The sequence below is a fragment of the Labeo rohita genome, chromosome 22, assembly GCF_022985175.1.
Source record: "Labeo rohita strain BAU-BD-2019 chromosome 22, IGBB_LRoh.1.0, whole genome shotgun sequence".
Classification (NCBI taxonomy): domain Eukaryota; kingdom Metazoa; phylum Chordata; class Actinopteri; order Cypriniformes; family Cyprinidae; genus Labeo; species Labeo rohita.
The window spans coordinates 7,325,685-7,351,383 of NC_066890.1; the positions used below are offsets into that span (position 1 = coordinate 7,325,685).

At 42.6% G+C, this 25,699-nt stretch overlaps 1 protein-coding gene across 1 annotated transcript in view; it reads left to right on the forward strand.

Annotated features, from left to right (window-relative positions):
* The window catches only part of LOC127154150 (uncharacterized), a 104,323-nt gene that overhangs the window by 67,087 nt on the left and 11,537 nt on the right, over nt 1-25,699 (forward strand). Inside the window, exons 25-31 of the mRNA XM_051095558.1 lie at nt 7,856-8,020; nt 8,272-8,445; nt 8,680-8,853; nt 9,126-9,296; nt 10,031-10,204; nt 23,261-23,431; nt 23,575-23,748. Coding sequence (XP_050951515.1) covers nt 7,856-8,020; nt 8,272-8,445; nt 8,680-8,853; nt 9,126-9,296; nt 10,031-10,204; nt 23,261-23,431; nt 23,575-23,748 — 1,203 coding nt within the window. The remainder of the gene's footprint in view (nt 1-7,855; nt 8,021-8,271; nt 8,446-8,679; nt 8,854-9,125; nt 9,297-10,030; nt 10,205-23,260; nt 23,432-23,574; nt 23,749-25,699) is intronic.

The window sequence follows — 25,699 nt, forward strand, 5'->3', positions numbered from 1 at the left end:
GTCCATTAAATAAAAGCTCGCATTTGGATCCGCTCGCCTCTCGTCTCTCACTCCCTGTTACAATATGTGAGATATGTATTTGCTGAGTTTAGGTTCATTTTTGTGAAGCGCTCCTGTTAAGACGACAAAGCACATCATGTTTGTGTTATTTTATTTTATAAATACAATATAATTGTGTGCACAAATACAAGTAGACCATTTAAGTTCTGAATGATGTATTACTCTTACTTTTATGAGCAAAAATGACGGAATATTTTAAATAGTTTCCACTCAAAAAAAAAAATGCAAGTGATCACACTGGTGCCTCCATGTCCTGCAAAGAGGCTTCAGCTTCCACTCTCCACACAAACGATTGAATATGTGCCTGATAGCGCACATTTATCTAGGTTTGACGTTTAAACTAACTAATTTTGTACTGTATATTTTAGGCAAGTCGTGATGATTTAAAAAGGCAAAATTGAAACAGACTATGATCAGTCTTCAGCTAACCGGTCGTTACTTTAAAAAACAAACAAACCAAAAAAAAAATATATATAAAAAATAAAAAAATAATATATATATATATATATATATATATATATATATATATATATATATATATATATATATATATATATATATACAGTACTGTGCAAAAGTTTTAGGCCACTAGTATTTTCACCAGCTAAAAAATTGTTTAAAGTAAGTTATTTCTATCTTTTGCTGTAGTGTGTCAGTAAAAAATATCTGTATATATATAATTATAATTATAAATAAATATAAAAATATCTATATAAATATGTGTATATATATATATATATATATATATATATATATATATAATATTATTATTATTATATTATATATTTTTTTTTTGGTTTGTTTGTCTGTTTTTTTAAAGTAACGACCAGTTAGCGGAAGACTGATCATAGTCTGTTTCCAAAAAAAAAAAAAAAAAAAAAAAAAAAGCTTTAAATGTTTTTTTTTTTTTTTTTTTCTAAATTTGCTTAGGCTAATAAAAAAATGAAAAGAAATATAATTACTTTGCCATTACATATACAACTGAACTATTTTAATAGCTGAAACAGTAGTACAAGCTGTTTTGGGAAAAGGGGGAAAAAAGATTGGCTCGGGCTGAGAATTCTGATAAGCTGTTGGACAAGGTTAATTAATTCATTTTTTGTGAACAAAGAAAACATCATGATATGTAATATATGTAATATGTATGTAATAAATCATAAATCATGATCATGTGTAATAAATCATAAATCATGATCATGTACCCATCTTAGTTAATGTCTTAATTAAGGTGTTGCTCATCCATTAAGTCATGAATCAAAGATTTTGAATTCATGTTAGTTCCTGATAATTCATGACACATTAATGCATGAATTAATGCATGAATTAATGCATGAATTCATGGTAATTCATGTACCCGTACCGTGAAGTGTTATCCAGATATAATATAAATTAAAGCTGCAAGCAGCGATGAACGGGCCCTCGCACCCGGGCTCACCGCCGACCGGTGGCTTTAGGGAAACAGCGAACGGTGGGCACTATGCTTTTAACATAGTAAATTTAGGAGGAATATAATCAAAGTCATTTAGATGTGCCAAACTTCCTGCTGCCAGCTGGTGGCGCTATGCCTATAACTGAATATTGGCATGTAGACGTCTTCAGGTCAGCGCTTTTATCAAACATATGAAGTTTGGTGCAGATTGAACATGGTATGCTTGAGTAAGACAAGTCATTTCCTGTTGCCAGCTGGTGGCGCTATAATTGTAACGGAATATTGGCCTTTAGATGTGTTCAGGCCAGGACTCTTATCGAACATATGAAGTTTGGGGCAGATCGGACATTGTATAGCTGAGTTACTTCAGGAAATTTGGACATTGTTTGCAGGAATTGCAACAACTTCCTGTTTCGTGGCTTTAACAATATGCTTTAGCACTTGGTAAGTGTTGCTAGCATGTTTGAGTATGTTTTTAGCCAGTTTAGCACTCAGTGGCTTATTTTAGTGTATTGCTAATAGTGTACCACAGTGTTAAACGTCACTTCCTGTTGACAGTAGGTGGTGCTATGACTATAACTGAATATTGTTACGTAAATGTGCTCAGACCAGGACTCTTATCAAACCTGTTAAGTTTGGGTCAGATTGGACATTGCATTCCTGAGTTACGGAAGCTTTCTGTTTCATTGCATTAATAACATGCTTTAGCACTTAGCTAAGTGTTGCTAACATGTTATAGCATGTTTCTAGCATGTTGCTACCCTATTTAACACTTGTTGATATTTTTAAAATGTTGCGTTCATGACAGAGTGACATGTGACTTCCTGTTGCCAGCAGGTGGTGCTATGACTAAAACTGAATACGGGCATGGGCATGTGTTCAGGCCAGGACTCTTATCAATCATGTTAAGTTTGGGGCAGATTGGACATTGTATGCCTGAGTTACAGTAACTTCCTGTTTCATTGCATTATTAGCATGCTTTAGCATATTAGCTAAGTGTTGCTAACATGCTTTACTATGTTTGTAGCATGTTGAATATTAAGTTTGGGTCAGATTGGACATTGTATGCATGAGTTACAGCAATTTTCTTTTTCTTTGTATTAAAAGCATGCTTTAGTTCTTAGCTAAGTGTTGCTAGCATGTTGTAGCATGATTGTAGCATGTTGTTAGCCTATTTAAAACTTGCTAATGCTTTTTAATATGTTGTTAGGAGTCCGTAACAGTGTTAAACATGTCACTTCCTGTTGTCAGCAGGTGGCGCTGTGACTATAACTGAATATGAGTACTGACATGTGTTCAGGACTGGACTCTTATCACACCTGTGAAGTTTGAGGCAGATCGGACATTGTTTGCTTAAGTTACAGCCAATTCCTTTTTCATGGCGACATGTCGAAATTTGTCAGGCCGCCACGGACACGCCCCTCGACGAAAACTCAAAAGCTTCGCAATTTAACATCACAAGGGCCTTATGATAACACTCAGCAAATTTGAAGATGATCGGATAAAAACTGTAGGAGGAGTTTGTTAAAGTACGAGGCCTGAAAAAGGCAAAAACTGCACAAAAATCGTACAGGAAATTCAATATAACGGACTTCCTGTTGGGTTTAGGATGTTGTACCAGGAGACTTTTTTGTAGGTATTGGTGTGCTACACCTGTGTACCGAGTTTCGTACATGTACATGAAACGCAGCTCGAGGTGCACTCCGTTGAAATTTTATAGGTGGCGCTATCAAGCCATTTTGCCACACCCACTTCTGAAAACTATATCAGATGTAAATTTTCGCCAGGACTGATGCGTGTGCAAAGTTTTGTGAGTTTTCGAGCATGTTTAGGCCCTCAAAAAGACTTTTTACTTTGGAGAAGAAGAAGAAGAATTAAAGCTGCAAGCAGCGATGAAAGGGCCCTCGCACCCAGGCTCACAGCCGACCAGTGGCTTTAGGGAAACAGCGAACAGTGGGCCATATGCTTTTAATATAGTAAACATAGGAGGAATATGTCAAAGTCATTTAAATGTGCAAAACGTCCAGCTGCCAGTTGGTGGTGCTATGCCTGTAACTGAATATTGGCATGCAGATGTCTTCAGGCCAGCGATTTTATCAAACATATGAAGTTTGGTGCAGATTAAACATAGCATGCTTGAGTGTAAGACAGGACATATCCTGCTGCCAACAGGTGGCGCTATTATGGAATATTGGCCTTTAGATGTCTTTAGGCCAAGACTCTTGCCAAACATGTCAAGTTTGGTGCAAATTGTACATTGCATGTTTAAGTTAGTGTAAAACAAGACATTTGCTGTTGCCAGCAGGTGGCGCTATGATTGTAATGGAATATTGCCCTATATATGTGTTCAGGCCAGGACTTTTATCGAACATGTGAAGTTTGGGGCAGATCAGAGATTGTATGTTTGAGTTACAACAACTTCCTGTTTCATGACATTAATAGCATGCATTGGCACTTAGTAAGTGTTTCTAGCATGTTTAGCACAATATGGCATATTTTGCTGTGCTTTTAATAGTCCATCACAGTGTTAAACATGTCACTTCCGGTTGCCAGCAGGTGGCTGGCAAACGGAATCTGTCAAACAGACACAATTTTAGCCAATAAAACTAGCATGTTTAGCACAATATGGCATATTTTGCTGTGCTTTTAATAGTCCATCACAGTGTTAAAGATGTCACTTCCTGTTGTCAGCAGGTGGCGCTGTGACTATAACTGAATATGAGTACTGACATGTGTTCAGGACTGGACTCTTATCACACCTGTGAAGTTTGAGGCAGATCGGACATTGTTTGCTTAAGTTACAGCCAATTCCTTTTTCATGGCGACATGTCGAAATTTGTCAGGCCGCCACGGACACGCCCCTCGACGAAAACTCAAAAGCTTCGCAATTTAACATCACAAGGGCCTTATGATAACACTCAGCAAATTTGAAGATGATCGGATAAAAACTGTAGGAGGAGTTTGTTAAAGTACGAGGCCTGAAAAAGGCAAAAACTGCACAAAAATCGTACAGGAAATTCAATATAACGGACTTCCTGTTGGGTTTAGGATGTTGTACCAGGAGACTTTTTTGTAGGTATTGGTGTGCTACACCTGTGTACCGAGTTTCGTACATGTACATGAAACGCAGCTCGAGGTGCACTCCGTTGAAATTTTATAGGTGGCGCTATCAAGCCATTTTGCCACACCCACTTCTGAAAACTATATCAGATGTAAATTTTCGCCAGGACTGATGCGTGTGCAAAGTTTTGTGAGTTTTCGAGCATGTTTAGGCCCTCAAAAAGACTTTTTACTTTGGAGAAGAAGAAGAAGAATTAAAGCTGCAAGCAGCGATGAAAGGGCCCTCGCACCCAGGCTCACAGCCGACCAGTGGCTTTAGGGAAACAGCGAACAGTGGGCCATATGCTTTTAATATAGTAAACATAGGAGGAATATGTCAAAGTCATTTAAATGTGCAAAACGTCCAGCTGCCAGTTGGTGGTGCTATGCCTGTAACTGAATATTGGCATGCAGATGTCTTCAGGCCAGCGATTTTATCAAACATATGAAGTTTGGTGCAGATTAAACATAGCATGCTTGAGTGTAAGACAGGACATATCCTGCTGCCAACAGGTGGCGCTATTATGGAATATTGGCCTTTAGATGTCTTTAGGCCAAGACTCTTGCCAAACATGTCAAGTTTGGTGCAAATTGTACATTGCATGTTTAAGTTAGTGTAAAACAAGACATTTGCTGTTGCCAGCAGGTGGCGCTATGATTGTAATGGAATATTGCCCTATATATGTGTTCAGGCCAGGACTTTTATCGAACATGTGAAGTTTGGGGCAGATCAGAGATTGTATGTTTGAGTTACAACAACTTCCTGTTTCATGACATTAATAGCATGCATTGGCACTTAGTAAGTGTTTCTAGCATGTTTAGCACAATATGGCATATTTTGCTGTGCTTTTAATAGTCCATCACAGTGTTAAACATGTCACTTCCGGTTGCCAGCAGGTGGCTGGCAAACGGAATCTGTCAAACAGACACAATTTTAGCCAATAAAACTAGCATGTTTAGCACAATATGGCATATTTTGCTGTGCTTTTAATAGTCCATCACAGTGTTAAAGATGTCACTTCCGGTTGCCAGCAGGTGGCGCTATGACTATAACTAAATATGAGCATGTAGATATCTTCAGGCCAGGGCTCTTATCAAACATGTGAAGTTTGAGGCAGATTGGACATTGTTTGCATGAATTACAACAACTTCCTGTTTGGAAGCATGTTTGAGCATGTTTTTAGCAAGTTTAGTACTCAATGGATTATTTTAGTGTGTTGCTAATAGTGCATCACATTGTTAAACGTCACTTCCTGTTGACAGTAGGTGGCGCTATGACTATAACTGAATATTGGCACGTAGAAGTGTTCAGACCAGGACTTTTATCAAACATGTTAAGTTTGGGGCAGATTGGACATTGCTTGCCTGAGTTACAGTAACTTTCTGTTTCATTGCATTAATAACATGGTTTAGCACTTAGCTTAGGGTTGCTAACAAGTTTTAACATGTTTATAACATGTTGCTACCCTATTTAACACTTGTTGATACTTTTTAAAATGTTGCTAGGCGTCCATAACAGTATTAAACATGTTATTTCCTGTTGCTAGCAGGTGGCGCTATGACTATAACTGAATATGGGCATGAGCATGTGTTCAGATCAGGGCTCTTATCAAACATGTTAAGTTTGGACATTGTATGCCTGAGTTAGAGTAGCTTCCTGTTTCATTGTATTATTAGCATACTTTAGCATATTAGCTAAGTGTTGCTAGCATGCTTTACTATGTTTGAAGCATGTTGAATATTAAGTTTGGGACAGATTGGACATTGTATGCATGAGTTACAGCACTTTTCTTTTTCTTTGTATTAATAGCATGCATTAGCTCTTAGCTAAGTGTTGCTAGCATGTTTAAGCATGATTGTAGCATGTTGCTAGCCTATTTAAAACTTGCTAATGCTTTTTAATATGTTGCTAGGAGTCCGTAACGGTGTTAAACATGTCACTTCCTGTTGTCAGCAGGTGGCGCTTTGACTATAACTGAATATGGGCACTGACATGTGTTCAGGACATGAATGTCATCACACCTGTGAAGTTTGAGGCAGATCAGACATTGTTTGCTTAAGTTACAACCACTTCCTCTTTCATGGCGACATGTCGAATTTGTCAGGCCACCACGGACACGCCCTTAACGAAAACTCAAAATCTTCGCAATTTAACATTGCAAGGGCCTTATGATAACACTCAGCAAATTTGAAGATGATCGGATAAAAACTGTAGGAGGAGTTCGTTAAAGTACAAGGCCTGAAAATGGCATAAACTGCACAAAAATCGTACAGGAAATTCAATATAACGGACTTCCTGTTGGGTTTAGGATGTTGTACCAGGAGACTTTTTTTGTAGGTATTGGTGTGTTACACGTGTTTACCGAGTTTCGTAAATGTATGTGAAAAGCAGCTCGAGGCGCACTCCGTTGAAATTTTATAGTTGGCGCTGTCGAGTCATTTTGCCACACCCACTTCTGAAAACCATATCAGATGTAAATTTTCGCCAGGACTGACGCGTGTGCAAAGTTTTGTGAGTTTTTGAGCATGTTTAGGCCCTCAAAAAGACTTTTCATTTTGGAGAAGAAGAAGAAGCGGAATAATAATAAACGGAGCAATTCCAATAGGGTCCTCGCACTGCAGTGCTCGGGCCCTAATAAACGGAGCAATTCCAATAGGGTCTTCGCACTGCAGTGCTCGGGCCCTAAATATATTTTAATCTAAGATGTGATTTTGGTAATCTTGATTTTTTTTTTTTTCTGATATGTTTGTTGGCTAGTAGAAATTCTGAATGGCTGTTAAATGTAAAAAAATAAAAATTAAAAGCTATAACATGAATTTGGAAGTTTCACTTTATTTTACATTCATGCAAATTCCAACATTTTTTGGCAGATGATGTTAAAAGATTTCACCATATTTGTGCAATAAAGTGTTTATAAACCTGTTGTGAACTAAATACAGAAACGAAAAGGTCACTGTGTAGTTTTCCACCAAAATAACAGCCTAGGGCTTGACATTCAAAAGTAAAGACATTAAGATGATTTAAGACTTGTATCATTCCTTCCTTCAAAATGGAAATCCTTTTCCATGCTGCTTGTTCTATGCAGCATTGTAAGTATGGTTTAGGCTTAAATATAATACTGTAAAATACAAAATATTATTATAATTATCTTTTTTTTTTATTTCACAGTATGATTATCATGAAAATATTAGTGGATAAAAGAATTAGCTAGAGCTGCTGTTTGTGTAATTGTATGTATGGCTTAATTTTTGTTCTCTCTTCTACAGGTTCAAGTGCATCAGTATTACAGATGAAGGTTGTGCTGCTCTGGCCTCAGCGTTTCATTCAAGCCTCAGAGAGCTGGATCTGAGCAGGAATCAAATAGGAGACTCTGGAGTGACAGAAATCTCCAGTCTGCTGAGAAATTCACAGTGCACACTACAGATACTCAGGTCTGAATTTGATTAATCTAAACATGAATCAATGTAAAGCTCCAACTGGTCTGTAAACTAGTGCTGTGTCACAAGGAATGGATCAGTAATGTGAAATTGGTGTGTTGGTGTAGATACATTTATAAAATAATGACGAACAGATTGCTTTTTTGAGATAATGGAACATGTTAATATCCTAATGGTGTAATAAATGCTAATGAAATCTTGTTTTTGTGTGTGTGTGTGTGTGTGTGTGTTTTGTCTTTTTGTAGACTTTCAGACTGCAGTATCACTGAAGAAGGTTATAAAGCTCTGGCTTCAGCTCTGAGATCAAACCCTTCACACCTGATAGAGCTGGATCTCACAGGAAATGATCCTGGACAATCAGGAGTGAAGGAGCTCAATGATTTACTACAGGATGGACTCTGTTCATTAAAGACCATCAGGTGAAAAAAAAAAAAAAAAAAAAAAAAAACTTAAAATATTTGAAAATGAACCACAGATGTGAAATCAGCTGTATGAAAATAAATTGAAGGGTCAAATGCACCATTGTTGAGTAGGAATGACATGAACTGGAATTAAATAGCTGTTTAGAGAAGTTCAACAGACACACAACAGAGTTTGTGGCAAAAATAATCCAAAAATATAAATGATGTGAAATCCTTATCTGCTTCCTGTAGGTTTTTGAAAAGTCCTGCTGCAGAGGAAGCATGTGAGTATCTCACTGGAGTTCTGGGTAAAAGTCCATTACTACTGAAAGAACTGGATCTGAGTGGAGATAAATTAGGAGATCTGGATGGGGAGAAACTCTCTGCTCTTTTGATGGACTCTCATAGCAAACTGGAGAAAATAATGTGAGTGAACATGATTTATACATTGAAACCTCTTTGATTATTCATTATTAAAGACTGTCAGTCACATGTGTAATCAGATATGAAGAGCTGTTGATCTGATGTTTGTTGAATATGTGCTGAATAATAATAATCAAGCATTGCGTTAGTTCAGGCAGAACACGTCAGTCGAGCTCACATCAGCTGATACTGCCGACATTAACAGTATGCAATGTAACTGTAATAAATATACATGATGAATGTGGTCCTGACTGAAATGCTGTTTTTGTGTTCAGGCTGAATAATTGTGAGCTGACAGAGAAAAGCTGTTCAGTTCTAGCTACTGTTCTCTCCTCCAAAACCATCCTGAAAGAGATGAACCTGAACAACAGTCGTCTGCTGGATTCAGGAGTCAAAGAGATCTGTGAGGGACTGAAGAATCCTGTGTGTGAGCTGAAGATACTGAAGTGAGTACATTTCACCAACAGCTACACTCAACACCACAGCAGTGAGATCAATATTGCACACTGGCTGATGATTGGGAATATTATATATGTAAAGAATATATATTTACATTAGAATTTAGTTTATTTCGACGCAGAATGTCTTTACAAACACATTAAACAGGAGACTTTTCAGACACGCACTCCACTGCACAGTTGGCAACGCCAGGTTCATCTAGCAGGCATACGATAAAGTTGTAATTTTCACATCCTTTGATTGGATGATGGCCAGATAGTGTAGTAGTAGTCAGAGCTAGCAAACAGTTGTTTTGACAGTATTATTACAGTTTCTAAGGTTTCTTACTGCATGATGTTGTTTGTTTAGTACTGACCTGAATAAGATTTTTCACATAAAAGATGTTTACATACAGGATCCTGTTCAAAAGTTTACATATACTTGATTTTTTCTTTTTTATGATCAACATTTTTATTCAGATTTAGTTTAACATCCGAAACTTCAGAAGAAGTATATTTTTTATTATATTTATTATTATAATTGTATTTATTATTATTTCTAATATTTATTATATTTATATATTTCTGAATAAATTGGTGTGTTGGTGTAGATACATTTATAAAACATTGACAAACTGATTGCTTTTTTGAGATAATGGAAAATGTTGATACCCTAATGGTGTAATACATGCTAATGAAGTCTTTTAATGTGTGTGTGTGTGTGTGTGTGTTTTTTTTTCCAGACTTTCAGACTGCAGTATCACTGAAGAAGGTTATAAAGCTCTGGCTTCAGCTCTGAGATCAAACCCTTCACACCTAATAGAGCTGGATCTCACAGGAAATGATCCTGGACAATCAGGAGTGAAGGAGCTCGATGATTTACTAGAGGATCCAAACTGTCAACTCAAGACAGTGAGGTAAAATGTGATGAAATAATGTAAAATAAATGACATGGAGGGGAAGTCTCGTGACGTGCTCATGAACCTAGTCGCACTTGAGTAGAGCTCTGTACGTTTGGCCCCTTTTTGTCACGGAGGCAAGACAAGAAGTGATCGATCGAGGATAGGTCCCTGTGTAGCGTGACGGAGAATTCAAACGCGGATACATATGAGTGAGTAGGTTAACCACGCTGTTTATCTGAGAACGCTCCAGCAAAGGAGTAGAAATTTCCACCAGGAAACCTGCGTTCTCACACGCACACAGATAGGTATATAAATAGCTCCGTAGAGCGGTACTCACGTGAGTACACAGTAGTTCAACGTGAACTCAATGTCCGGTGCCAGCTGAACCTTACTTCCTGTTTATATACCCGCGGAGATTACTTCCGGGACCTCGTGACCTCACGTGATCCGGTGCATGTGACAGTACCCCCCCCTCCAGGGCCAGCACCAGACGGACCCGGAGCGGAGGATACCCGACGACGGTAGTCCTGGATGAGAGCTGGATCCAGGATGGAGCGGTCGTGGGTTCCCGGACGGTTCATCCTGGACCAACTGTTGGGCAGACGGAACTTCAACCTCCGGCTCCTGATGTTCAAATATGGGAGGTTGAAATCCGTAGCATACCTCGAATGGGCTTAGGCCGGTGGCGGTGGAGGTGTGGAGGTTGTTGGATAGTTCGGCCCAGATGAGGTAGCTAGCCCAGGAGCGCTGATGTTCACTGGCAAAGCATCGGAGGAAGCGCTCCAGTTGTTGGTTGGCCCGCTCCGTCTGGCCGTTAGTCTGAGGGTGGAAATTGGACGATAGGCTGGAAGTGGTGCCGACCAGACGGCAGAAGGCCTGCCAGAACTTGGCCATGAACTGGGGCCCTCTGTCCGAGACGATGTCCTGGGGAAACCCATGCAGGCGGACTACATGTTCGAGAATTAATTCCGCAGTGGTCTTAGCAGAGGGGAGTCCGGAGAGAGCCACCAGGTGCACAGCTTTGGAGAAACGATCCACGATGGGTGAGGATGGTGTTCTTTCCTAGGGACTCGGGGAGTCCAGAGACGAAGTCAAGGGAGATGTGAGGGACGTCTGGGGATGGGGAGGGGCTGCAACTCCCCGGTGGAGGGCGCGTTAGGGTTTTTTGAGCGGGCACAGATGTTACAGGCCTGGACGTACTCCTGTACGTCCTTCCGCAGCGTTCTCCACCAGAACGCCCGGCCGATGAAGCTGGCAGTTCTCTGAACTCCCTGATGTCCAGCCAACGTGGAGTCGTGTCCCCACTGGAGCACCTCCTGACGCAGGCTCACCGCGCCTGCCTGGGATTGAGTTACTTGGTTTGTTTGATGACTGTGAGGTTCTGGTGATTGGTCCAGACGGTGAACGGCTCACTGCCGCCCTGGAGCCAGTGACGCCATTCCTCCAGAGCCCTCTTGATGGCCAGCAGCTCACGGTCCCCTACCCCGTAACGTTGCTGAGTGGGATTGAATTTTCTGGAGAAGGAGCTACATGGGTGTAACTTCTCATCTGGACCGCGTTGCGAGAGGACGGCTCCTACACCCACATCGGAAGCGTCCACCTCAACAACGAAGGGCTTGAATGGCTTCCGGGGTGAGGTGGAATTCTCTGCATGATGGTTTTGTGAGAGCAGTGAGAGGTGCTGCAGTCGAACTGAAGCCCCGGATGAATCGCCGATAGAAGTTGGCGAACCCCAGAAAATGTTGTAACTGTTTAAGCGATGTGGGTAGGGGCCACGAACGCACAGCTTCCAGCTTCTGGGGATCCATGGCTACACCCTGAGCAGAGATGATGAAACCCAGGAACGTGGTGGAGTGCTGGTGGAAAGCACATTTTTCCAGCTTGCAGTACAACTGGTGGGCCAGCAACCTCTGGAGAACTGCTTGGACATGCTGGGTATGCTCTTCTAAGGTTTTGGAGTAGATGAGGATGTCGTCCAGGTAAGCATAGCACCATCTACCCAGCATGTCCCGGAGAACATCATTGATGAAGTGCTGAAATGCGGCTGGACTGTTGCAAAGGCTGAAGGGCATCACGAGGGTCTCATAGTGACCGGTGGGGGTTATGAAGACCGTCTTCCACTCGTCGCCCTTCCTGATGCGTACCAGATTGTAAGCGCTCCGTAAGTCCAACTTCGTAATGAAGTGGCCACCAGAGAGGGCGTCCAGGGTGGTGTTAGTGAGAGGAAGTGGATGACGGTTCTTCACAGTGATCTGATTGAGCCCTCGGTAGTTAACACACGGTCGGAGACCCCCGTCCTTCTTTTTTACAAAGAAGAACCCCGCGGCCGCCGGAGAGCTGGAGGGTCGGATGGTACCTGCGCGAAGACCCTCCGCTATGTACTCCTCCATCACGAGTTGTTCCTTAGCCGAAAGGGAGTACAAGTGACCGCGGGGTGGCACCGCGCCCGGCACAAGATCGATAGCGAGGTCGTAGGGGCGATGAGGAGGCAGCCGGGCCGCGCTGCGCCTGCTAAAGACCTCGACCAGGTCGCGGTACTGGACAGGGATAGCTTCGCGGTCGACATCAAGGGCCCCGGACTCCCCCGAACATGTCCCAGCCTTGGCCCAGAGACAGAGCTCCTGACAGGTCGCCCCAATGAATGATCCGGTGTGACGTCCAGGAGATGAGGGGGTCATGAGTGACGAGCCAGGGGTGTCTGAGAATGATAGCAGGTGAGGGAATTTTTGTAACAAAAAATTGGATAGTCTCTGAGTGGTTATCGATGATGAGGGTGAGCTCTTGGGTGCGGTGAGTGATGGGACTTAGACTTAGGGGGAGACCGTCAATGGCGGTGACTTTCAAAGGTTGGGATAACGCCTCAGTTACAATCCCCAGGTGGGCAGCATAAGCCTGATCAATGAAGTTCCCAGCCGCACCCGAATCAACGAATGCGGTGGTCTCGATCTGTTGGTGGCCCATGAGGATTTATACCTGCAGCAGCAACCGGGAAGTGACGGACTCCGGGCAGGTTTTCGCAGCAGTGGGACCAGATGAAGACCTCCCCCTCTTCACCTGGTCTGTCCGTTTCCCGTCCGAAGAGGGCAGATAGCTCGGTGGTGGTCCGGGGAGGCGCAATAGGCACAAAGGCCCTCGCGGTAGCGTCTGGACCTCTCTGCTGCTGACAGGGAGGTGCGCCCTATTTGCATGGGTTACCCGGCTCCGGTCGAGTGGGTTTCTGAGGCGATTGGTGGAGGTGGTGGAGACGCAGCGACAGCATGGGAGGCAGATGGTTCTGGAGTCCTTTGATAGCTGGTTGATCCTGTAAGAGAACGGAAAACAGTTTTAGTGGTGTGATTCATCCATTGATCCACCCGGAGGGCCAGCTGTATCATGCCCTCCAGGGTGTCAGGGAGCTCCCGCACAGCCAATTCGTCTTTGAGACGGGTGGAAAGTCCTTCGTAATAGGCTGTGCGGAGAGCGGAGTTTGACCAGGTAGTTTGTACAACGAGAGTGCGAAATTCAGTTGTGTATCTGCTGACGCTGCGACTCCCTTGCTTAAGGTGGTAAAGACGCGAGTCGACCTCCACCTCGCTCTCAGGATGTTGAAAGACGGTTCTGAGTTCGGTGGTGAATGCAGGGTAGGAATGAGCGATGTCCCCGTCGGCCTTCAGAACCGCCGTTGCCCACTCGGCTGCCTGCCCCGTGAGAAGTGAGGTGAGAAGAGCGATCCTGCTGCGGTCAGTGGGGTAACGTGATGGCTGAAACTCAAAAACCAGACTGAGATTAGTGAGAAAAACATCGCATTTGGTTCCGGACCCATCCCACTTGTCCGGAAGCGATATTTTGGGATGACTGGCAGGGGGAGGTTGGCGGATTGGTTCGGCGGGAGGAGCCTGAGCAGCGGCCAGGTCATCATGGTCCGCGGTCTCGGTACGCAGCGCGGTGATCTCCGTCCGGAAATTCACCAACTCCTGCCGCACACTCATAATTTCCATAGCCTGCTGCCGGATCACTCCCACCAGCTGTTCCAAATCCGCCGGGACCATCTCGGGACCGGACATTCTGTCACGGAGGCAAGACAAGAAGTGATCGATCGAGGATAGGTCCCTGTGTAGCGTGACGGAGAACTCAAACACGGATACACACGAGTGAGTAGGTTAACCACGCTGTTTATCTGAGAACGCTCCAGCAAAGGAGTAGAGATTTCCACCAGGAAACCCGCGTTCTCACATGCACACAGATAGGTATATAAATAGCTCCGTAGAGCGGTACTCACGTGAGTTGGTTGGTGATGAAAAAGGCGACCTACACAGTAGTTCAACATGAACTCAATGTCCGGTGCCAGCTGAACCTTACTTCCTGTTTATATACCCGCGGAGATTACTTCCGGGACCTCGTGACCTCACGTGATCCGGTGCGTGTGACACTTTTTGCTGATTTTTTGCTTTATTTTAAGTTTTATTCATTAATAATACTTCACCAGATGGCATACAATCGTAAACAGCAGGACATGTCTCCGTCGGCTTCTCCGATTAAGAAGAAATCAAAGTCACCGAACACAAGCGATATGGTTGACAAGATGGCGAACGCTGTTGCACAGTTTGAGGACATTCTAAGAACTGAGTTGACGGGGATGCGGAACAAGTTTGCTTCACACATGACGGTTGTTAAGTTGCTATGCTCTAAACTGGATCTTCTTACAGGGGAGATGAGAGAACAAAAGAAAGTTGTTGCAGATCATGATAGGCGAGTAGCCACGCTTGAGCAGCAGGTAGTGGACCTACAGGATCGCGATAGGTGCAGCAATTTGCGGCTGGTTGGATTGCCTGATGGTTCTGAAAAAGATGACCCAGTGGGCTTTTTGAAAAGATTGTTACCGATGTGGCTCCCCTCTCTGATGGGCAAAGAGATTGAAGTGGAACGAGCACAAATCACTTACCCCTTTAGCGTCTGGGAGGCCGTCACTGTCGTCTCTCCATTCCACGGGTCCGAATTTTCATTTACTTTTGCGAGCGAAAGGGAATGACGTCATCAGGTGTTTCATCGGGGTCCGCGGCACGAGGGGTAGCGGTGTCCTTCAGCGGCGTCCTTCAGCGGCTTCCTTCAGCGGCTTCATCTACCTTTCATCACGGCACTTCCTGAGGCAGGTAAATCGGCCCGGCATCCTAGCCCGCAGCCGTCTGGGTGCGGCTTCACGTCCGGACCGCGGGTCCGACAGCTCGTCCATCATTTTTGGTGGCGCTCGTTCCCTCTCCGCTTCCTTCCTGGACCCACGAGGACACCGGCGTGCATGCACGGGGAAGAGACTGGTCTCTCAAGGAGACCTGACTGTTTCAGCGCCCCTCCTCTCTCGCACACCCACTTCCGTTGGGAGCCTGGTGAAGGGCGGCGATCACGGACGGGGTGACGATGGTAATTGGGGGGGAGGCAGCCGACTCATCACATTATTTATATATATATATATATATATATATATAATATATATAGGCGCTGAGGATAATCCACGGGTCGGGTGGGTTGGGTAATAAAAAAATGCACTCTGATTATTTGCAGGTGAGTCGCGGGTGGATAAGATAAATCAATAATGACACAAACATTAACTACATTTTCTAAAATATGAACCTCTTTTAAATACTTTTTCCATCAGGCAAACAATTTCATTTGTGTGTGTGTGTATGTCTGTGTCTGTTCGCCTGTTCGAAAAGTGGTGGCAGAAAAGGTTACATTCCATATAAAGTTTGAAGGGAGTTACGCCTGTGTTAATGCTATTGAGTAGGGTAATATGCAGTGGTGTAGTGCAGTACCTGCGTATACCCATTTCTTTATCAGTTGGCTTTGTGTATACCCACTTCTAAATCCCCTCCGATGCGCATCATTCAGTAGTGTGATTTTCATTTTCAGAATGATTTCATTAGCCCAAATCATGACAGGCCACTGTCCCTAATTAAATTGTATGTGAATAAATGCAAATATTTGATTAGCAAAGATGATAAGGACCATGGCGCCGGCTTCCTTTGAAATATGTTTGACGATTGAGCCTGATGTGCCCCGCTCTGTCCGCGCCCGCACCAGATTTGCTGCCTGTTCATACGCGAGAGCATGTCAAGGGAGGCACACAGACTATTAAAATAAGAATTATTATTGATTACTAATTTGAATCAGTACATTATAAGGAAAACAATACGTTACAATGTAAAGAATTAGATTTTTACGATCAGAAATTTCTTAAACTGGGTGAACCCCTGTAAACTTTTGTCCAAGGATCCAGTAGGTGTTCAAACACCTAACCGATTTCATCAGAGATTGTGGAGAGTCACGTCCAGATTCAGTTAAGGTTATTCTTTTTAGCGTGGCATTGGCTTAAACGCACAAGTAATTAAGCTTATGTAATATTGTAATATGTAATATTAATGGCCTAAATGGCCCTCACAAATGTACAGGTTTTTTGGATTTTTTGCGAAGAAGAAATATTGATTTAGTGTTAGTTCAGGAATCTCATTTGAAAGAGGAGGATATACACAGGTGTAATACGTTTTATGAAGTGGTATCTCAGTCATCTTCGGATATTAAAACTAAGGGTGTCTTAATATTGGTGCAGAGAACTTTAAATATTACTGTTCTAGATAAAGGTCTTGATACAGATAGTAGAATTATATATACAAAAACAATAGTGGAGAACAGAAATACTGTATTTCTTTCAGCTTAAGCCCCTTGTATTCCTGACCCTACTTTTTTTCTCTGTTTTGTCAACCTATCTCTTGAAATTTTCGGATTCTGAAATTGTATTGGGTGCAGATATGAATTCTGTAATGTCCCATATTCTAGATAGATCTGGACCAAAGGAATCACACTCTCAAGCTTTTTGTTCTGACAAACTTAGGCAATGTGTAACCTCATCCTCATTGGTGGGTGGTTATCACTTATTAAATCCTTCTGCTAGGTCATTCACATTCTTTTCTGCTACTCATAAATCCTATTCACGAATTGACTATCTCCAGTATCTGACTAGAGATAACGTCTCAGTTACAACTGTAACCCTCATTCCCTAAAGGAGGGAACGGAGATGTTACATCAATACTGACGTATTTGGGGCCTACTTGGGGGCCCAATCACCTCAGAGCTTTAAGAAGAAAAGGCCAATGAATTTGGCGAGTGGAATTTGCATGCTAAGCCACTCCCCCCGTACATACGGGTATATAAGATGGCGGCATGCAACCACTTACTTAGGTTTTATGCTGAGGAGCCGAGAGACATTCCAGCATTCAGCGCAGTTCAGGAGTGTGGCAGGAAGGACGTAACTTCTCCATTCCCTCCTTGAGAGAATGAGGGTTACAGTTGTAACCGAGACGTTCCCCTTCAGTCGTTCTCTACGACGTTAAGTCAATACCGACGTATTTGGGGTCCCTCTGGAAAACGCCACAATCCTGAACCGTGTTACGTAGTTGAGGAACAAATGCTGACAGGCAAGCGATTGTCAGGACAATGGAAGCTCAACACGTAACCTTCCCAACACCCTGTAAGCCAGATAATTGCCCACCCGGGGTGCCAGGTATCTGAAGCAAACGTCGGGGGCAGAGCACAGTGACAAAATGTAACGCCATGTGGAGATTAGTACAATAAAATATCCCTTTTTTAAAAGGATATTAGGGGGAACACGGTGAATAGCTGTGGAGAAATGCTAAGACATTATGCCACAACCTTCAAAGGCGAAGGAGACCCCCTGTTGGAGCACAGTCCCAGAAAACTTTGCTCTAATCCAGACTGCGGGGCAATGGAGGGCCCAGAGTTCACAGAGGGGAACAACTGGGAGAAGCGCACGGATCCGTAAGGAATGGCGCAGCAAGCCGACACCGAGCTGTCCTCCCATCAATTACCTGAGTTACACGCCACACACAGGAGGACACAGCTCAACGTAACAAGAATCTTGCACAGTGAAGGGTGTCGCCTGGCTCGCAGCTCCAAATGTTTGCTAGAGAAGCGCTGTGCACCACGCCTGGGAGGAGTACCCTTCATAGAGAGGACTCAACTCCAAGGGGGCACAGCTCACCTTGGCACTAAGAAGCTGAGGTGAGGCCCAATTTCCACCCAATGGCCAACTTCTGCTTGAGGACAGCATTCCCCGTTTTTCTGCTGACCCGTAAGCAAACAAGAGCTGCTCGGAACAACTAATGCTCCGGGTGCAGTCCAATAACGTGAATAGCACGAAGGACATAGCAACGCTAAGGCCAGGTCTGCCTCTTCCGCGGGCAGCGCTTGCAGGTCCACCACCTGAACCCGAAGGTGAGAGGTGGGGAACCCCGGGCACATTACTAGACCGGGATCTCAGAATGTGTGAGAATAGCCGGTCCTAATTTAAGGCACTTCCATTGAAAAATGCATGCAGGTTCTCCACCCTCTTCATGGAAGTGAGCGTGATCAGGAGTGAGGTCTAAGCGACCACACTTGTAGCTCGACTGATCTATGCGGCTCAAAGGGGACGCTCCACAGACCTATGAGGGCCACGGAGAGAGACCCAAAGAAGGGATAAGGTGCAAATCTAGAGGGACTTATTTCCCTGCACCCTTCAAGAACCTGTCGGTCAGGTGATGCCTCCCTTGGGACAACCATGCACAGCGTAATTTTTCTTTTTGATATGCCGAGATGGCCACAATGAACCCTACAGTGGAGGAAACATCCTCTGATCGAGCATCTTGAGTTAAATCGGCGAATAGAGCCCCATACAACAGAAAGACCTCACCTCAGAGCATATGTCTGCCACATAGAGGGGGCACAAGCCTTAGTGATAATAGGAGCCCGAGGCTGCCTGCCCATTGCAAGTGGCACTTTAGCCTGTAATGGAGATATCCGAGACAGCCACCTTGAGGCTTGACCCCTGGACTAAGAGCACAGCTGCCTGTAGGAACACAGGATCTGACCAGTGGTTGAGAAGGTGGCCACACTGAGTGTGCCATAGTGCCATGCCTATCTCAGGATCCAGTCGAATAGTCCGTGCTGCAGCAATTTCACATGGAACAGCCGAGCGAACAAAGTGGCTACGGCTGCCATGTGCGTCAGGCCTCTGAACATTTAGAGGGACCGCTGTCCTGTGACTGTAGAATCAGGCAGTCCGGCACCAACTTTCTCAGCTGACATGTCTCGACTGGTAACCATACTCCATGCAGAGGAAAGAGGGAGCTCAGGGCTTTTCTTTTTTTGAGCTCACCCTTGTCTCGGTTGACCTGAAGTCCCTGTGGCTGAGGGAAGACTCGTACTGATGTGTCTGACCCCTAAAGCAGGCCAGAAAATGATCTGCGTCAGGCCAATCATCGCATAACAGCATGCATCCTTCAGGTCGAAGCTGTAACCCAGTCCTGGCGCTGAGGAACAGAAACATGCGTTTCTATATCAACCATCCGAATGGTAGCCTGGAATTAGAGGGGACCAATTCGGAACTCAAGAACCAGGACAGGGTGAAGCCCACCACTTTTCTCGGGTGTATGGACCGATGAAATCGACTAGCAAACAGGCTAGGTAGAACTAATCACAGAGCTGCTGCCTGCATTAAAATAAGAATATAGGAACGGTACCAACACCTCTGCGGCGGAGCAACCAGCTTCTTTTTTTCTTTTTTTTTTTTAGGATGGCTCAACCCGAAAAGCAAGTGTCCCGAAGTAGCGCCAGGCTGCTAAAGCAGTGCTTTCCTGACCCACAGTCCTGCGTTGTTTCTGCCAGAGTGCAAGGAAGCAATGCGTCCTGTCTCCCTAGTTAGGGTGTGAGGAAGGGCTGTGTTACTCACAAACAGACTCAACATGTTTAATGAAACCCAAGGATATAGAGCAAATTGCTCTTTTATTGAAGGGGTGGGTACCTGCTGACCCGTAGGTCAGAGGCAGCAGCGGTAGAGATTTTCCCAAGGGCATTCCTGGAGCAAAACCTCTAATTCCTCGGCAGTCTGCCTTCAGGAAGCCCCGCTTCATGCAAGGCAACCCAAGGCAGGCTGCGCGCCCTAGATGTGGCAAGCTCAACATCCCCAAGGGGGATTGGAGCAGTTCCTGCTGGGGCCACCAGGGGGCATCTTCGGCGACAGGCAGTCGAAGTACGCGGCCCTTTCATGGGCACTCCAAGTTCTTTTGCTGCATGTGAACTGCCCAAGACCGCTGGGATAGGTCTTGAACAGTGTCGCTGAAGAGGCTGACCTGAGAGAAGGACACCAAGAAAGCGAGCTTTGTCAGTGTCACGTGTCATCACCAAGTTCAGCTAGGATCACTTTTTGCACTTTTAGGCCATAAAATGGACATCACTTGACCGAGGGACTGCCCCGAGACTATTTAGTCACCGAACGCAGTTCCTGTATCAACCTCGAGTCAGAACTTCCCTTGAGCACGCACATAAGGCGGAGGTGGTATGGCCGGTAGCGCTGTGAGCCCTGCTATACAGCCGGAGCTGGCAGACGCTTACAGGCTAGATGAGAAGCACGGACAGACCCACCAGATGGCGGCGCTCGTGAGCACAAATGCACCGCAACCGCACACCTCTAGCCAATGCCGCCTCGGGGGCCCAACGACCTGCGAAACCGAAAAGGATAGAATGCAAAGGCAGCTCACACATTAATGTAAGCCATGACCGAGCGTAATAATGGACATGCCCACGCAGCATGAGCTCAGCCCATTCACAACCGCCATCTCAAATGCATTTGTTTACATCCCAGACCTATGAGACAGCGATTGTGACAGACATGAGGAAATAAGGAAACTATCACTCCCTAAAATGGAACTATTTATGGGCGGTTCTACAGCATATGGGTCTAGGATCGAGTTTTATAAACATGATAAAAATTCTGTATGCCAATCCAGCAGCTTCTGTTCTCACAGATTCAGTTTGCTCTAATCCATTCAGTATACATTGAGGTACTCGTCAGGGTTGCCCATTTTCTCCAGGGTTGTTATTTGCTCTATCCTTGGAACCCTTAGCTCAAGCAGTCCGACAATCTGAAACTATTTCTCCCATAATTATACGGAATACTCATCATCCTATTTCCTTGTTTGCTGATGATATCTTATTGTTTTTGGAGAAGCCGTCACATACTATTCCTCATGTGTTGAATTTATTTGACCATTTTGGAACTCTCTCTGGGTTTAAAATTAATTGGAGTAAGTCATGTTTACTTCCCCTTAACTCCATAATTGATTCAGCCCTTTCTATATCTGTTCATTTGGTTCAAAATTTTAAGTACTTAGGGATTGATATTTTTCCTTCCCTGCAGGAAATCATCTCAAAAAACTTGGTCTCGTCTTCCTACTTCTTTTCAGGCTGGGTTATCAGTGATTAAAATGAATGTTCTCCCACGTATTAAATTATTTTCTTCCATGATTCCTACTTCTCCACCTGCTGGCTACTGGACCAAACTTGATGCATGTGTTTCATGATATATATGGGATGGGAAATGTCCTTGTATTAAACTGACTACCTTACAACGATGTAGATTACATGGAGGTCTTTCTTTCCCCAATTTTAGACTGTATGCTCAAGCCTTTTCCCTCCGCCCTTTATCAGTCTGATTTGATCCTGGCGCCTTTGTGTCTTGGAGAGCAATTGAGGAATCTGTCATTCATCCATATAAATTAAAGCACCTTGTTTTTTGGGGGGGTTCTTCTTAGGCAGTGTAAATCTCAGTTTGGTCCCATTATAACCCACCTCCTCTCCACATGGAGGGATGTTGAAAGGCGTTCACAACAAGTTACAATATTGCATCAGCATTCGCCTATTTTCCACAATAATAATCTTTTGTCAGGCAATATTCCATTTCATTGTCCGCAATGGACAATAAATAATACAGTAAACTCTCTGGGAGATATCTATTATGACAGTGGTTTAAAATCCTTCCAGGATCTCAAAACTCAATATAATCTTCCTGGCACCTCCTTTTTCATGTATTTGCACATTAGATCTGCCCTACAGGCCTGTGGGAACTGTGGGCCTTGGAACTCTCAGCTGCCTATTCATCCTTTGCGCAAACGAATTGCGCATCCTTCTGAGGAATCTCCCTCCTCTGCTTTAGTTATCTATCTCTTTCTTCTTGAGCATTCATAAAAACCTTTATCTATTACAACTGTCTGGGCTAAGGATCTTAATGATGATGTGAATGTTTTATTTTCAGATCAGGTATGGGGTATGTTTAAATTGTTTTCGAAAAACCCGAATCACCAAATGATTCATTGGAAATTGCTGCATAGGGTTTACTTGACTCCAATGAAATGTTTTTATTTGAATCTGTCATATTCTCCTAAGTGTAATCTCTGTTTACAAGGATATTTAGGGATGTTTTTTGCATTTTTTTGGGGGGGAGTGCCCCTCTCTCTCACCTTTTTGGACTCAGCTTTCACAGGATCCATCATATTTGCTGGGCACTGAGATAGGTGTAACTCCACGGCATTTTTTCATGAATGACTTTTGGGACCTTACTTTATCCGTCCAACAAAGATGTTTACTGTTATCTGCTCTCACAGCAGCAAAAAAAATTGCTAGTCCTCCTCACACAATGGACAGACGAACCTGGACGATGTATTAGTTGGACATTATATCAATGAAACTCTCTACTTCTTGTATACATAGATCTAATGTCAAAACTGTAAATTTATGGCATTCAGCTTTTGTTGTGTCATCTAAAATCGTTATAAAAATATTTTATTATTATTTATTTATCTATTTGTTTATTATTATTATTTTTAGAAGTATTATTAAGCTCTACATTGTATTTTACTTTATCTTTTTTGTTTTGTTTTTTTTTTTTTTTTTTTTTTTTTTTTTTTTTTTTTTTTTTTTTTTTTTGTTTTGTTTTGTTTAAAGTCTACCAGGGGTGGGATGGGTTGGGGTGGGTTCTTAATATGCACAATTGATTGTTGCTTTATATTACTGTTATTTGAAGAAAATTCAATAAACAGTTGTTAACAAAAAATAAATAAATAAATAAATGACATGCAGGCAGTTTATTTATAAAAATATTTCATTAATACAGTTTGTAAATCCATCCCTTCACAGTGTTTCAGAGTCAGATGTTGTTTTTCACCACGTTTTTTTAAGAAATAAGTTTCTTCACCTTTTCTTCTGCAGGTTTTTGGGTCCTGCTGCAGATGAAGCCTGTCAGTATGTGACTGGAATTGTGGGTAAAAACCCGTTACTCCTGAGAGAACTGAATCTGAGTGAACATGAACTAGGAGACACACAAGTGAATCAGATCGCTGCTCTACTGCAGGATAAACACTGTCAACTCAACACTCTGATGTATGTTTTTATTGTTACAAGGACACTTGTGACTTTTGTAATGAGATTGTCATCATCATCATCACCAGTATTTGTCAACTGTCAGCTAAAACATACTGGTAAATATTAAGATTAAAACTGAATTGTGTTTTGTCTTTATGCAGTCTGAATAACAACTGTATCACAGAAGGAGGTTGTCATGTTCTGGCTGCAGCTCTAAATTCAAACCCTTCAAATCTGACAGAGCTGGATCTGAGTGAGAATAAACTAGGAAACCCAGGAATGAAGATCATCTTGACTCTGTTTGAAAATGTACAGTGTAGACTGGAAAAGCTGAAGTAAGTATTTTAAAAGTGTATCCCATTAATTACCCAGACTGTAGTGACCCACCACAGTTTCATGAATTTGAAAATATTTTTACACTTGTCATCAGGACTGCACAATGAATCAAAATATACTCAAAACTGTGATATGACAATCAACATATCAAATCACAAAAGGCTGAAATTTCATTGAATATAGATCCTGCAATGTCACATGCTTAAAAGCTTAAAAGTGCATTTACATGTGAGCAGATAATGAGTTAGTATTAATAAATCTTGTCCTTCAACCAGTACCCTCCAACATTTAGCAAAACAAAGCACATCAGAAAAGAAGAGCCATGTCTTTAAAGTTCAAATCCATTGTTTTCTATGTGTGTTCAAACACTGTTGGCATTACTCAAAATCTGTCAGTGGCTATTAAAGGAGTAGTTCACTTCCAGAACCAAAATTTACAGATAATTTACTCACCCCTTTACGTTCAAGATGTTCATGTCTTTCTTTCTTCAGTCGTCATGAAATTTTTTTCAGGAAAACATTTACATTTAGTCACTTAGCAGATGCTTTTATCCAAAGTGACTTTCAGGGTTTCCGTGGGTCTTAAAAAAGTCTTTAAAAGTCTTAAATCACTTTTCCGTGAATTAAGGCCTTGAAAATGTCTTAAATCAGAGCAGCAAGTCTTAAAATTCATATGATAGCATTATTTTTTGTGAGAGATTGTTCCTCGTGTTTTATTTTAAAGTGAAGTGAAAGCGTCATTTCTGTGCTACATGGTTTAGGTCGCTCAATATTCATTAAACAATACGTGATAGATGGCGGTACGTGGCGCTTGATCTGTCAGTCACTCGAAGAAGAACTTGTCATTTTGATTTTTTTTATGGAAATAAAAGTAGACAATTAAATGGAGAATAGACAATTAAAACCAAACATGGCTGCATGCCAAAATTGTCCATGGTTTTATTGTAGTAAAACTGCTTAATTTTCTTTTGTATATTTTCTGGATGCTTAAGACAATAAAATCAATAATCTAGTAACTGTCTAGCTCTACAACTGTAATTTATAAATAATACAATGTAATTGCAATTTATTCATTTATTTTTATATTTTATTAAAGTTCTACTTTTGACCCTGTATAATAGGTGTTTTTTTTTTTTTTTTTTTTTTTTTTTTTTCCATAATGAGGGAGGGGACACAACAATACAATTCTGCTTAGGGCACCCATTTGGCCAGCAGCGGCCCTGTTTACAAGCTACTTAAAATTGAAGGAAAGTGAGGAAAAGAGGGAACACTCAAACAAACTAAAAACAAACAATTGCTAGGCGCTGAACTGCTGCTAATTTGACAGTGAAAGTAAAACTCAGACTATACTTAGGGAACATATTGCTGTATTGTTTTCCCTTTGATTTTTTTTCCTTAAGTTTTCTTTAGTTTGTCTTAAAGACTTGAAGTCTTAAATTTACACCCATAAAACCTGCATAAAACCCTGTATAATAGAAGCAATCAGAGCAACAAGAGAGCAACAGTATCCAAGTGCTCTGACAAATGTGAGTGAGTCTAACACAGTATGTCTTGCAAAAGTTTTTTTAAATTAGACAAAAACGAATAGAATAGAATGGAAAAGTGCTAGTATCAATTGCTTAGGTGCTGGCGAAAAAGATGCGTCTTTAGATGTTTTTTGAAAATGGCTAAAGACTCAGCTGATCGAATTGTGATCACAACATCACAACTCCAAGGTTCCTGGCTGTCCTGGAAGGAGCTATGGTTGATGAACCATATCTGTATAGAGCAGTTGTGATGAAGTGCTGGGTTGGCTGAGATCACGAGCAGTTCTGTCTTAACAAGGTTGAGTTGAAGGTGGTGATCTTTCATCCAGCCAGAAATGTCTGTCAGACAGGCTGCAATGCGAACAGGTACCGTCGGATCATCTGGTTGGAATGAGAAGTAGAGTTGAGTGTCATCAGCATAGCAG